Here is a 14,124-nt window from a genome sequence, read left to right as displayed (position 1 = left end):
AGGTCTTCCCAGAGCCCTGGAATCACTGCGTTTGGCTCCAGATGGGATGGCGCCTGGAGGAGTCTATTCTTTGCAGGTCACGAGTGCTTGGGCTTAGAGTACTTTTTATCCTGCTCATAAAATAGGAAGCCTATGGCACATCTCTGAAGCAGACTGGGGAAACCGCTTCATAAAATAAATTCGGCAACTCGAGCCCACTTGATAATAACATCTATTTGGGGAGAAGGAGAGGAGGGACAGGGACCTGCTCTTGAGAAACAAACCAAAAAAGCAAGGCTCAAAGACCCTGAAACCATGAAGAGGCGCTCATGCTCCAGCAGGAAGGGGGCCCAGGCTGGGCTGGTTTCAGGTTCCTCCTTGCTACATAGATAAATGGCCAAAGGAAACATTATCTAAGCAGTTTCACATCAAAGGCTACATGGCAAGCCGATCTTCCTGTTAATCTGGCCAATAACCAAGTGAGAATTAGACCATGTACGTGTTTAGGAAGAGGGCTCATGCCGTTCGGGACTGGACTTTCCCATGCTCTCATTCCCAGCCAGCACCACTGAAGAGCAGTTGTTGTGTGAGACATTCGGGGAGGCACCGGCAGTCCGGCCAGAGCCTGCAGGCCTCATCACCCCACGCGGCGTCTGAACAATGTGTCGAATACACAACCCGAAATCTGGGGAACGGCCGGAGCTACGTGCATCCCCCTCGGTCCTAGCTGGCTTGAGGGCTGCACGTGTGGCCCAACTCCAGGCAAGGCGGCCTCCCCGGAGACCTGAGGAATCCCACTCTAGAGAGTCAGGGTCTGGGTGGTGGCCTTAAAGCTGAGTGAGAAATGACAAATTCTGGTGTCCTACGGATTGATCAGCAAAGCAACAGGGTCACTTTTTATTACTTTTTGTAGCTTAGAGCTGTGTGTGTGCATGACGCTTCGGAGCAACCGAAGAAACTGACCTTCATGATGTTTCATCCCCGCACGGCATGGTGCGAGGCCCACCTAAGTGAAGGGACTTCCCCAAAGACACACACAACTTCCTGTAAAGGGACTACAAGAGAGGGCTGCTGATCACTTTTCTGACCCTCTCATGCAACGTGCTTTTCCCCACACCATGTTGCTAGTTGGCTGTCACTCTGGATTACCAACAAGACGATGTGAGAAAGGGTCTGTGTGATCCTTCCATAAACTGGATGTATGTGCCCGGCAAGGAGTTACAGTGAGAGAGCAAAGCAGACGTCCCACAGTTATGGTTATCCTGTTAGACTGGAAGCTTCACAACGTAGGAGCTGTGCCTGGCTGGCTTTGCGCCCCAGCATCCATGCCAACGCCTGGCGTCATAAACATTTGTGGAAGGAAGGTGATGGAAGACAGGGGGGTGGTTTCTTAGGGTCAGTGGTCTGCAGTGTTAGCTCTTTCCTGATCGGATTAACAGCGACCCCCACAAACAGTGAGAGCACCTTGCAGAATGTGTTATTTTCCAGCCTCATTCTGGCTGCACTTGTTTCCCACTGTTTTCTTTTCATCCCATTTTTAATTCATGTGATTTTATAATTGTTTCTATTATTCCTAGTGTATTTCAAGCACTGTGATTGACTTTAAATATCTTGGGGATATTTGTCAACAGCCCTCTCCCAAAAAATACCCTAGAAAAACTAATAATTACAACATAAATACACGTAACTGGGAATGGACATTTGTTCTGCCCTCAGCTGCAGAGAATGCAGCCAGGATGGCACTAAAACTGTGAGGAGACTTTCCCCAACAGTCCTGCTATGCCTCCTCTCTAGGCCTTCCCCAGCTCTACCCACTTTTGGACACTTGTTCCGAGGCCATTCTCCCCGTCCTGACCTCAGCCAGCTAATCCAGCTCTAGTTTCTTCTAATCAAAGGCGGCAAGTATCGAATGGGAGCTCACATCCTCTGTTTCCAGGGGGCTCTAGGGCGGACAAGAGCGCGGAGCAGGATGGAGCAGAGCAGGGCAGGGCAGACGTAGACAGACACTGGCTGCTTGGTTACGAGCCCGCACCACGGCTCAGGGGAGGCGGGGGCTCTGCTGGCTGCTGAGCACCGGGGAACTCTGAGAGGCCTCCCGGCTCACGGCATGAAGCGTGCGCGTGGCAGTGGCTGCTTATCACCTCTCTCAACTGACGGCCACCACCAGCCTCCACTTTGTAAATGAAGAAATAAATTTAGAATCCCTTAACGTGGGGCTCCTCAAACCATCAGGCTCTCAAGCTTTTGGCTGCCTGCCCTCCTTGAACTCTCTCTCCCCTGGGTTTCTGGGGACGACATGGTTTCCTCCCAGTTCTCTGACTGCTGCCTCCATTTTTTTCGCTCGGCTCCTCCTTGGCCCTGGTTGTTTCTGTTCTTGCATTCTCAGAACCATCGCTTTCATAGTCATGCCCCAGTTCAGTCTCCCGGGCCAGGTTCCAATCTCTTATCTCCACCTGCCTGCTCCTCTGGCTGGATATTCCTTCATCACCTTCAAAATTACATGTCCAAAGCCTGATGTCAAGATCTTTCCCTAAAACTTTGTTCCATGTTTCAACTTCTGCACTGATGGCACTGCCATTTCCTTGTCATCCGGGCTTGAGGATGTACTCATTCACTTTTCCTTCTTTCCTATTCATTCACTGAGTTCTCGTGACTTCCCCACTGATTTGTTTCCTCCCTTTCTATCCCCTGACCAAGCTGGGATAACACCACACTCATCCTGTAACCAGTCTGCTTCTCTGCCATCCTCTCTGCTCCAGACCAGCATGCTCTAACCACGGCTGCGTCATTCTCCAGCCCCCATACCACCAGGGACCCCATTTTCTACTACAGTACCCGGAGCTCTGGCTGACCCTCAGGGCCCTCCACAATCTCAATGACTCCCATCTCCTCACAATCACAAGAGCATACCTCTGCGCCTGTGCAGATTACTGCTTTTACCAAGGACTCCTTCTTCTCGCTCCCCTGCCTACTGAAATTGCACTCCTTCCTCAAGCCCAGATCAAAGCCCACCTCTTCCGCTAGCTTCTCCCGGAGTGTCCTCTTTTCTTGGGCATCTTCTTGTTTTACTGTAGTCTAGTGTACTTACTCTTTCTGTTCTTTAGTCCCTACCTTATGATTTTCTTGCCCTTTAGGGTCTAAAATGTCATGAAAAAGAATGAGATCATCAATACGAAGGCACTGAGAATGTTTTGGAGGAAAAGGTATAATGGAAAGCTCAGGGATTAACAGTAAAAAAACATACAGTGGTGATGACAAGGATCGAGTGTCTCTGTATTAGTTTCATTACTGACATTTGTAATGCTGTCTTTATTTGCCTTTATATTGATACCATACAGGGATGAGGTTTGAGGATCTTTATGCTTTGAAGAACCATCAAATTATGTCTTATCTTACTCTAGATTCCCATTATCTAGAAGCTCTACAGTGCCAGCTTCCAAAGGACTTTTCAATGATGACTCTATGCCCATCTGGTTCTCATTTTCTTCCTGGTGACTGAAAGTAATGAACATGAAGTAGATTCATAGGGAGCCTGCATCTTATATTTCAGAATACACCCCAGTGCCCTGGGGACTGCGCTCCCCAGGTTCAGTTTCCTCCTCTGAGGGACAAGATCTTAGCAGTCAGAGAGCAGCACGACTCTCCACCCAGTCTGATCCCCTCTGTGGCCAAGTCATCAGTTTTTGTTTTGTCTCACATGACTAGGGCTCAGGTGAAGATTCCAAGCGTTGGAAGGAGGGGACGTGCAGGTCTGAAGAGTGGAAAGCACTCCCCCAAAGCTCAACTCTGAGAATTCAGAGCAAACAAACTCTAGCCGGTAATACAGTCACCATTCACAGCTTCCTTCTTACAGCTGCCAAAATACTGCGTCAGGCTGTCAGCTTTTGACTTCATTGCACCACAGTAAATAAAAATAAAACCACTGCCAAATGCCATCAGCAACGCGAGCTCTGTCATGTAGCCGTGACGGCGAGGACGAGGCCCCGAGGCTCCTTTGCGTTTTGAATGAAGTCATTTCCCAGGCTTCATAAATGATTATACTTGTTTGCCACACAAAACCGTATGTATACACCAATTCTGAATTGTGTCAGAAAACAAGGGTCTTGTTCACTTTACTGCATTCTGTAAAAAATACTCGCCCAGACTTCTGGTCAGTAACCAGAGAAAACAGCCCAGCTGAAAGCCCCAGCCACTGAGAGAAGGACCCAAGTGTACTCAGTATGACACAAAGATTTATAAACACAGCCAAATAACCCCAAGGAGTACACAATATAAATGCTTTATTGCTAGCACAGAGGTTTCTTTTTAAGTAAATTAAAAGAAATAAATCTTCATTTTCACATTCTATACTGCAGTTGAAAGGTAACTAGCTGGTTAATGGATATGTTCACTTGGACACAAGCTATAAGGAGAGCATGACAGTCACATGGAAGGGCTCAGAGATGTGGCGTCTCTCAAGGCATCGGGCCACTGAATGCACTGCCGTTCGTAAATAACAGCGAGGAGGGATTTCTTTTAAACATCATGAATAGACAAGACTTATAAATAGAAACCCGGGATGGTTAGAAAGCAGAAACCCATTAAATACAGAAGGCTATATATGTGTTGGCCATATTCCATGTACTCTAGGCTATGTTTGGTACTTTTAAATAAATGATCTCCATCTACGTTACAGACCGGACTGACTTCGGCAGCCAGGAAAGCGGAAGGAGGAAAGGAAGGTGATGCTGTCCATCAACCGGTGGATGCGGTGGATGCGTTGGAAAGCAGGAGAGGAGGGTGTGACTGGAGGGGAGGGAGGGGCACTGCTTGGTGCCTCCCCCTCGGGAGGCTCCTGGGGAGGCTGGGAGGGAAAATGCCGCGTGGACGTGGACGAGCCGCTGGATGAGTCGGCGGAGGTCTGGTGGAGCGTGGCAATCGTGGCACGCTGCAAGTCTGCGAGTGACACGGAATCTGCAGGCTTGCTCAGGTTCTCCAGGGTTACTGCCAGTGGATTTAGGGCACGATAGGCCAAAGTGACAGCCAGAGCACTGGGAGTAGCAGTGCTGGGGCAATGGGGGGCGGGGGACAGAGGCTGAAGAGTCCAACTGCAGAGATAATTCACTTAGTAAGAATTGTCAGCCGGTACTGAAAATGAAATTATTTCTGCAAGGCCCCCAGCATTACCTTTTACCAAATTCTTGAGCCCAGCCATTCGTTTCTGGGTTGTTAAGATAAGCTTTGGAAAAAGATCTTATCAATCTATGAAAAACAAACCCCCCTGCCCCCACCTTATTCCAGAATCACCCAGAAGGAAGTAAACACACGCGCACCCACACGCCCCAAAGCCAAGCAGCCAGATCAGAAGTTGTGAACTACATAGGATGATCTCCAGATCTCCATCTTCCTGCTCTTTTGCTCGTGTTATTTATGGATGTAAGAAAGCCAGACTGGGTCAGGAACGTCCCCAGTTCTTGCTTCTTGGTACATCTGCAGTGTACCAGCTCCTGGCATTTTCAGTCTGGTCTGGCTCTAACTAAAACCATTTCATGTTTTGCTTTGAAGAAGTGGATAACATGAAATGGTAATTTGGCTGCAAAACCTTGGAAAATTGTTCCCGGCCCAAACATCTGCCCCAAATGAGCTCAGCTGAGATCTCCTTGGAGGAGTGGGAGGGATGGGTGAGCAGAGAGAGTCTGGAAAGGGGAAAATGAAGACAATGGAAGGACAACCTTCCTTCAGGAGGAAAGTTCTTTGTGACAAAAGGCGCCAGCCCATCCCTCTGGAGAGATCGAAGTCCCTGACAGCTACTCCTCTGCTCTCCGTCCCCTTTCCCCAGTATTTGGTATTATTCAGGTGAACCCTTACAGAGTGCCAGGAAATGGTGCCCACATGGTCTGCTTTCATTACCCACTGACTGGTCTGGCCTACGTGTCATTATTTCACTTTAAATAAGGACCAAGTACGGACTTTGGATTCCTGAGAGCCGGGCCCCCCAGGGAGAGCAGAGAGGGAGAGTCCTGCGGGATGGCCTCCACCTTCCCCCTTGGCCTTCTTAGGAGTTCTTCTGAGGGATCTTTACTGTCACCGTCTTCACCTCCGAGTACTCTCGCAAGCCAAACTCCCCCCTAAAAGGCAGAAATAGGCAGTATCAGACACCAGAGGGCTGGGCGGCCCGGCCTGAGGGACGGCAAGAGTCCCGAGAAGGGGAGGGTTATCACCTGCTAACAGCAGGCCCTGGGTTTCCATGTAGAAATGTCTGATGAGTGGACAGCCCAGCTCTCCTCTGAGGAGCACAGAGAGCTGTCATATCCCGAGCAGTAACCGTTTCTTGACGGCAAAGACTGAATGTCTCCACAACATTGCACAGAAGGGTGCAGCACTGCCACCTACTCAGAGAAACAGGCATGTGGATTAGCCTGGGCCAGCGGTCACACAGGCCCTGAACTGTGCCCCTGGGTGGGCACCGTGGACAGCAGCGGACCAGGCCCAGGTCTCTGCCGCCGCGTCTCTACCGCAGGCAGCAATGGCTCCTGGGGACGATGGTGTGCCTTCCTCCTCTAAAACCTGCTCCTGCCAGTGGACACCCCCTCATGTGTGCTTTCCAGTTGCTCCCCTAGAGACCTAGTCTACTTTAGCTGAAAGAAAAGCATGAGATTTCCGGGCTGGGATCCCCTCTGTCTGATGTTCTAAATTCCTTTTCACTGGACCTTAGACTTAACAAATGGAAAGGAAGACCTAAAGGCTCACCAGGGAAGAGCACGGATCACCTGCAACGCTTAAAAACAATCCTGATACAAGCTGCCCACATGCCCACAGAGTAAGGGCAAAAAGGCAGGAAATTGAAATAACTGACAGAAAAGGAAGTGGTAGTTCAGCTGGTCCCCCAAGACTCCGGGGAAACGTTTACTGACTGGGAGCTGGGTCACCTGCCTCAGTGGGGACAGGCGATACAGCCCTTCCCAGCCCTCCAGTCACTCAGCTTGGGTCTCCAACCACTGTCTTCAGGATGCTGGGGTGTGGCCACGTCTCCTGGCCACAATGTTCCTTTTCTTCACCTGTCTGTATTCCCTTCTCATTTCACTTCATTGTCACTGCCCTTCCCCCCCTTTTTTTTAAATCTCATTGTAAAATCAAGCACATTCTATTTTTTTTCCGTAAAAACAGTTCAACTTTTTTTCTTCTATTCTTCTTAAAGTCACTTCTCTGTGATGCTTCTCCTGGCTCTCTCATAAGAGCTCCTCCCTCCTCCGTGTTCACAGCCTCTACCACAGCCCTGTCACCTGCAACGGGGCTGCCTGAGTATCTGTCCTCTCCCATGGAGCTGTATCTTACTGATCCTGCTTTCTGCTCCCCCCCCCACCCCCCCACCCCCCCACTGCCAAGCCTAGAGTACAGCCTACAGCTCAGGCTCAAATACAGTACTTGTAGAAGGAAGGAAGAGAGGAAGGGAGGAAGGGAGGAAGGGAGGAAGGCTTCTCCCCATCCCCTCTACCCGGGTGGATATATCGCCTCTGCCAGGAAAAAATAAAAGAACACTTAGAGATGCATTTGAATAAGAAAATATTAATAAAGGCTGTCTTTAAGAAACAGTCATGTGTATAAGATACATTATAGTAACTGGGCTTAACAACCAAGAAACGATTCATTCTGCTTCCTTCCAGGAATTCCCATGCCCTCACAAGGCTCCAATCGCTTTGCCAGCAGCAACTCCCAGCACCAAGGTCACCTGAGTTGTTACGGCCACCCCCTCCCCACCAGGACATCAGAGGCAGCCAAGGAGAGACCAGGACATGTGTGCTATTCTCTTATCTGCATTGGCCATCTTGCTTACAGGAATGAGAATAAATTTGGGACTGTCCCGTGCCATTCAGTATAAGATTCCCTCATTAGCTCTTTTCAGGCCCTGAGTCTTTATTACCAGCTCAGCTCTGGCTCTTTCTGGACTTTTTCCTGCCCTTGGGCAATTCCGAAAGTGTCTCTTCATCACAGACATCATCTGCCTCCTGTTTGAAGTGAGGTTACTCCCTTCTTGTTTTCTGACTTGTGCACGCACATGGGGCAGACCCTGAACCACTGTCCTCCCCCTCAGACCTCTAAGTAGGTTGTGACAAATGTAAGAAAGTCTAGAGTCAGAAGCGTGCTGGTATGGTCGCCTTCGAGTGTGGCTGTTGGGTCCCATAATTTTTGGGTGCGTGATGCCATGGAAAACCGTCCCGGACTGGAGGAGCTCTTCCCCTGGGTCCTGGGGCAGCCGTCTGCCACCATGGACCACACACAGCCCACGCTGAGAATGAGGAGTGGGCTCGAATCTGCCAGAACACCTGGAGCTGGGGAATGCCAGCTCAGCTCTGCCATTAAGTGGCTGTATGACTCCAGGCGAGCCACCACTCTCACCCTTCTGGTGCCCTGTCACCTCACGGGCAGCAGTTCCCGAACCCCAGCAAACGTAAGGATCACCTTTGGAGCTTGCTTCGTTGTAGATTCCTGACTATCCCACCAAAGCTTCTGTCTCAGTAGGTCTGGGGAGGAACCCAAGAGATTATGCTGCAGGTTATTATTTGAGCCACCCTTTGAGAAACACTGCTGTAAAGTCTCTGAGAGCCCCCAAGCTTCTCAGAGCTATTTGACCACCTCATTCCAGGGTTTTTCTCTCAAATTTGTTTAATCCAGTTAAATTCTGTGGCACACAGGGTTCCACGGTGAAGGAAGCTTCAACCACACAACAGGGCAAAGGCAGACACATTGTCATTGATCTCTCTGTGTGGTCACCTTCATGGCTCCACAGTGTGTTGGGGCTCAGGCACACTGAGATGCCTGTATCCCTACTTCTGAGCCAGACTAGGCTATATTCCCTAACATGAACCAAACTTGGCCTACCTACAGGTAAGGTAAGATGTTACATTTTGGGGTCTCTCAGCCAGACATTTTAGAAAATCACTCCTAAAACAAAAAGGGATTTCTGTTTAGGATGTATCTTTCCCTGCTCTTTTCCCTCCTACAGCAGCATCGTTCAGAGCAGGGTCTCCAGATCGCCTGCATCAGAATCATTCCAGAAGCCTGTTAACCCTGCAGCCCCTCAGCCCTCGCCCAGAATTACTAGAGAGGGGGTTCCCATATAGGCATGCCCAGCAAGCCCCTTCTCTGACTGCAGGTGACTTTTGGTGCACATGCATGCTGTGATGCAAACTTGGGAAGCCCCGATTTAGAATACCCTAATAATGCTTCTCATCTTCAAAGCTGTGTCCTTAGTTTTTAAAATGTTGAGGCTCACAGCTTTCCTTCCACCCCCTTAGTTTGTGACATGTATTTTATAGCTTGTCTCAGGGAAGCTTAAATGAGGAGTAAGGGAGAGGACAGGAAGAATGAAAGCGGGGGGAGGGGTAGCTGCAGGCCAGAATTGAGGTGAGCTCGGCCCTCTCTCCGGCCCTGGGAATCAGTGGCCAGCCTATCAGGTAACCTGTAGAGGGCAGTCCTCCACAGCTCTCTGTGTGGGGGGTGGTGGGTGATGTGGGGGACACCTCAGGGGTTCCCACAGCTCTCCTTGGAGTTTGTCTCTAGAAGGTGCTACTTCTCTTCTCTGTGTCTCTTACAAGTGGGCAAGGAGGGGCCAGGAACCAGAGCCACATGAAGTTTGCAAGGCCATGAGATAAACACTACTGTCCAGAAGAAGGTAAGTGGAGTTTTAAGTGAGAAGGAAGAATGGGGGACCACAAGAGGCCGGGTTCGTTGACTTGAAACCTTTGTGACCACTCTACGTCATTTAAAGAAGGAAAAAAAACCCCATGTTTTGGGAGCAAGTAGGGACAAAGAATCATATAATTTAGACAAGATGAAGGGAGTCTCATCAAAGGGCACTGTTTCCTAATTATTTTTTAACTGCACTGGGAAGGCCAAATCATTATAGCACCGGGAAGACAAGTTGAGAAAGGCTGCTTTTCAGTCTCCTGGGCCACTGTCCTCTGTGTGGTTCTGACACAGCCAAACCATTCTCTGGACCATCTTTCCAGGGGAGGGGAAGGTTTCTAATGGGGACAGACTAGACCTGGACAATGTCACAAGCCTTCATCCTGCCCATGCTGAGGGCAAGGGCTAGCGTGGGACAGGCTCCATCAACCAGTGATTATTTATTATACTTTATGCTCATGATTCACTCTCTCAATGATCTGTAGCAAAACAGCGTGAGCAGCATTCCCAGAGCCAGTGACTGCCCCAACATTTCGGAGGCGTGGAAAGCACAAACACAGAAGCAGTACATGAAAGGACAGGCTGAATACATCTTGAGAAGTGGAAGCAGAACGTTAAGGCCATAAGCAAGTTAAGAAGAGATACCTGGAGCACATGAAGACTTTATAAAAGCTGAAAAAATACTAATAACTGAGCAAACAATTCTGGTTCTGGCTGTAAAGCAAGTGGGAAGTACTGAAGGCCAGAAGCAAGGTTCAGGCAGGAGCCACCTCTCCCTGGCGTTTCCAGAGATAGAGCGTAAGCTGATGATACTAGCTGGAACTCAGGAAAAGTTCTGCCACACTTCCGAGCTAAGACATGTATTAAGAAAAAGAAGGATCGCCTCCATAGCAGTCATCTACTTGACCAACAGTAATGACAGCAGCTAACATTTCAGAAGGTCTGGATGTCTGGGATACTCAGTCCTACCATTTAATCCTCACAGAAACCTTTTGGGGTAGGTGCGGTGATTACTCCCATTTTATAGATGAGGAAACAGAGGTTTAGCGAGATTAAGTGATTTGTCCAAGGTTGCACAGGTGTTAAGTGGTAGAGCCAGCATCCATCTCTGAAGCAATGTGGTACCAGAAACTCTACTCTTCGTCTCAAAGCTATGCCTGACTTACAGTGGAATGGCCAAGGGCTAGAAATGACCAGCTAAAGTATGTGAAGCATGTAAATCCTCTGCACTGGTCTTACGGGTTCACTGTACTTGGTCGCAAAAACCACACTTCTTTCTCCCCCAATGCCTCTACTCACTCTTTCCCCACTGTACCTTGCTTTGCCCCTTAACCCTGCAAACATACTTCCCTCTCTCTGTCTAGTCAAATGTTCCTCTCCTTTATAGGTCAATTCAAGTCTTCATATTTGATCGTATCTAAAGGTTTTCCAGACTTCTACAGTTCACAAGGATCTCCCCCCATCCCTAAACTCCACTATAACTTTACAGTCTTTTCTGGAATTCTTTGGATTCTTTCAATGTTGTAGATTAAATTTATCCAGCAAAATTTCTAGTGCCTTAATGAGCCACATCTTCCCCCACAGGTCAAGCACAACGCTTTGCACATGGTATATGGCTCAATACTTTTAGTAGACTGATTATGGACTAAGCATTTACTCACAAAAGGATGCATTTAAGAGTGGCAGAGGGGAACGGACATGGAAGATGTCTCCTCTTGTGAATCACAGGATTTTAAAAACATGGAACCAGCTGCTTTCAAAAGGAGGGAAAAATTTTTTTTGGATGGGGGGAGGGGGTGCATCAGCTTAGAACAACCCTGGCTATCATTTACCCTTGGAATGCTGCTCAAAAAATCCATTTATAAGGGCACCTGGGTGGTTTAGTCGGTTGAGTGTCTGACTTCAGATCAGGTCACCATCTCAGAGCTCGTGAGTTCGAGCTCCACATCAGGCTCACTGCTGTCAACACAGAGCCTGCTTTGGGGATCCTCTGTCCCCTTCCCACTCTGTCCCTCCCCTGCTCACTCTCTCAAAAATAAATAAATCTTAAGAAAATCCATTTATATATGAAGGCTGCAAACAAAATCCCCTTGAGTAGGTAGGTAGGTAGGTAGGTAGGTAGGTTTTCTTTGTTACAGTCCCATTTTTCAGGTCCTTTGCTTTTCAGGAGAACTCTTCCCCACTCTGATCTGATCCCTGAAGACTGTCTGTACCTGGCCTGCCTGCTTCCTTGGCTGGATATCATGGGAGCCACTTGAAACCTACGTTCAAACCTCACATCTGCCACTTACTGGCTGGGTGACCTGGACAAGCTGCTTAACTACTGTAAGCCTCAGTTCCCCGTCCAAACCATGTGGATGTGAGGGGTTAAGTGTATCACTTCCATTTCATCATCGTGAAAGTCGAATGAGACAATGTTAGGAAAGAAGCTAACATAAAACCAAATACAGAGCAGGCATTTAATTAATGATATCTACCACAGTTATTGTAAAATACTTGTAACCGGTCTTCCTCCTCTAATCTTTGCCAGAACATCCTCTATATGCCAGAAATTTTGGCCTGAAGTCCTTTGATATCTCCTCAGCTCCCATAGAACACTTAAGCCCTCTGTGACTGGGTTCCAGCCACCCTTCCCACTTGTGTCTTCAGCAAGCCCCTTGTTGTCATCTTATGTCCAAACCTGTGGTCCCAGACTCAGAGAATCTACAGAGGCCAAGCAGGTGACATGAGCCAGTGGACTGGGTATGTGTAAAATGACTGACCACCAATATTCAGCCCCCAGAAGCCACAGGAGTGGTGGGGAAAGAAACAGATTCCAGAGCTCACAGCTGTAGTGATTTTGCTATGGGGGAATGAAAATAAGCAAGAAATCTAGATTTTATGGAGAGCCTCTTCATTTTTGAATGCCAGTTGAAGATTTTAAAATGTTGTGAGGCAAAACAAAACATTTCTGCAGGCCAGATTTGCCCTTGGGCTGCCAGTTGGTGACCTTTGTTTCAAACACACCAAACTCTGGGACGCTCTGAATTTGCTGTGTCTTCATGCCTGTGTTCCTGCTACTCCCTCTGCATGGGAGGACTGCCCCCCACCCTCCAAAACTGAAATGTTTTTTGTTCTGTGAAAAAATTAATGGATTCTTTCCTCAGTACTTGCAAGATGTGTGACACGCTTCTATTAATAAAATAGCCCTTATTATATGAAATAGATGGTGCATTAATTTTTCTCCATTCCCACTTAAGGGAGCTGTGTTCTAGTCATCTTTGTAGCATGTAGTACAATGCTTAGCCTATAGAAGTATGTGCTCAACAAAATGAATGGATGAGGGTAAGAGAAATCAACAATTGTGTGACTACTCCTCTATGCTGGGATCTGCAATCCCTATTTCTCTGCAGGCACCAGCAACTTTGGACACTTACATTTCTCTCCCATTTCCAGACATCTTGAATCCCCCAAAGGGGCTCTGGGCATTTAAGGCATTGTAACAATTGATCCTAAGGGAAGAAAACATAGTACCGTTAGTGCTGAATTCCACTTGCACAGAAATGGTACCACTGGCATAGTATTTCCTTTAGAAGTTTTATTTTTTTTAATTCCTTTTTTTTTTTTTTTTTACATACGGAACATCTTTAATCTAAAATTTGCTTTGATTTCCCGATCTGGCCAGGAATGGGTGTATATCCATTCTCGGGGGGGTTTCCTTGCCTTTGGTATTCCCATCCCCCCAGAGAATGTGCTTACTTCACTCAGGTTCTGGAGATTATGAGGTCCCCACACAGCCACTGGCATGCGTTATGGCTAGAACAATGACGCTGACTCTGATCTTACCAAACAGTCCCCGCCTGCATTGCAGAAGACACCGTGAGGGCCTTGTTGATGTCATTAGTGAAGACAGCTGCCACAAGTCCAAAGTCTGAGTTATTGGCTCTTTCGATCACTTCATCCATTGTCTTAAACCTCAGAATCTCCTGAACGGGGCCAAAGATCTGCAACAAAATCATTTGACCCAACACAGGGCTGCTTTGCCAGCACCTTTACAACTGCTTTCCACATTGCAAAACAAGTTTGCTCTGCTTTCATTATTTAAACTTCATTTCAGCTTAGCAGCACAGAACTGTAAAATAACCTTTGGCAGAATAGGATTGTACACGTGTCTAACCTTAGAGTTTGTTCAGGACCCTGACTCCTCCACCCTCCCTGGCATCACTCGATTCTACTGTTAAAGCTGCGTTCTCCATGATTCTTCAGACACTGCTCCAGATCTCAGAACTGCTGGTCTGGACTGTTGGCTGATGTGCTCCTGGTTCCTCTCTCACACGAACGTGAGGATGCTTGGGTGCCTTCTCCTTCCTGGGGAACAGCTTAGTAACCTACATCTGAAGGAACAGACCTGTTGCAAGTGTATTACTAAGGCCAATGATTGGCTATGGTGACTGTCCTCTGGGCTAATAATAACTGCAGTCATTTAGCAGGTCACCTGGC

The 14,124-nt window shown here is 48.1% G+C and overlaps 1 protein-coding gene across 1 annotated transcript in view; it reads right to left on the bottom strand.

Annotated features, from left to right (window-relative positions):
- Positions 1 to 4,242: 4,242 nt before the first annotated feature.
- ALDH1A2 (aldehyde dehydrogenase 1 family member A2) overlaps positions 4,243 to 14,124 on the bottom strand; it is a 98,613-nt gene continuing 88,731 nt past the window's right edge. The window contains exons 11-13 of the mRNA XM_047075058.1: positions 13,471 to 13,628; positions 13,062 to 13,136; positions 4,243 to 6,086 (exon numbers count right to left, since the gene is read on the bottom strand). Coding sequence (XP_046931014.1) covers positions 6,014 to 6,086; positions 13,062 to 13,136; positions 13,471 to 13,628 — 306 coding nt within the window. The 3' untranslated portion in view covers positions 4,243 to 6,013. The remainder of the gene's footprint in view (positions 6,087 to 13,061; positions 13,137 to 13,470; positions 13,629 to 14,124) is intronic.

The sequence above is a fragment of the Lynx rufus genome, unplaced genomic scaffold, assembly GCF_022079265.1.
Source record: "Lynx rufus isolate CCGP_SWC_20201006 ecotype Redwood Valley unplaced genomic scaffold, mLynRuf1.p SCAF_13, whole genome shotgun sequence".
Taxonomy (NCBI): Eukaryota; Metazoa; Chordata; class Mammalia; order Carnivora; family Felidae; genus Lynx; species Lynx rufus.
This window is presented reverse-complemented; position numbering and strand designations above follow the sequence as displayed.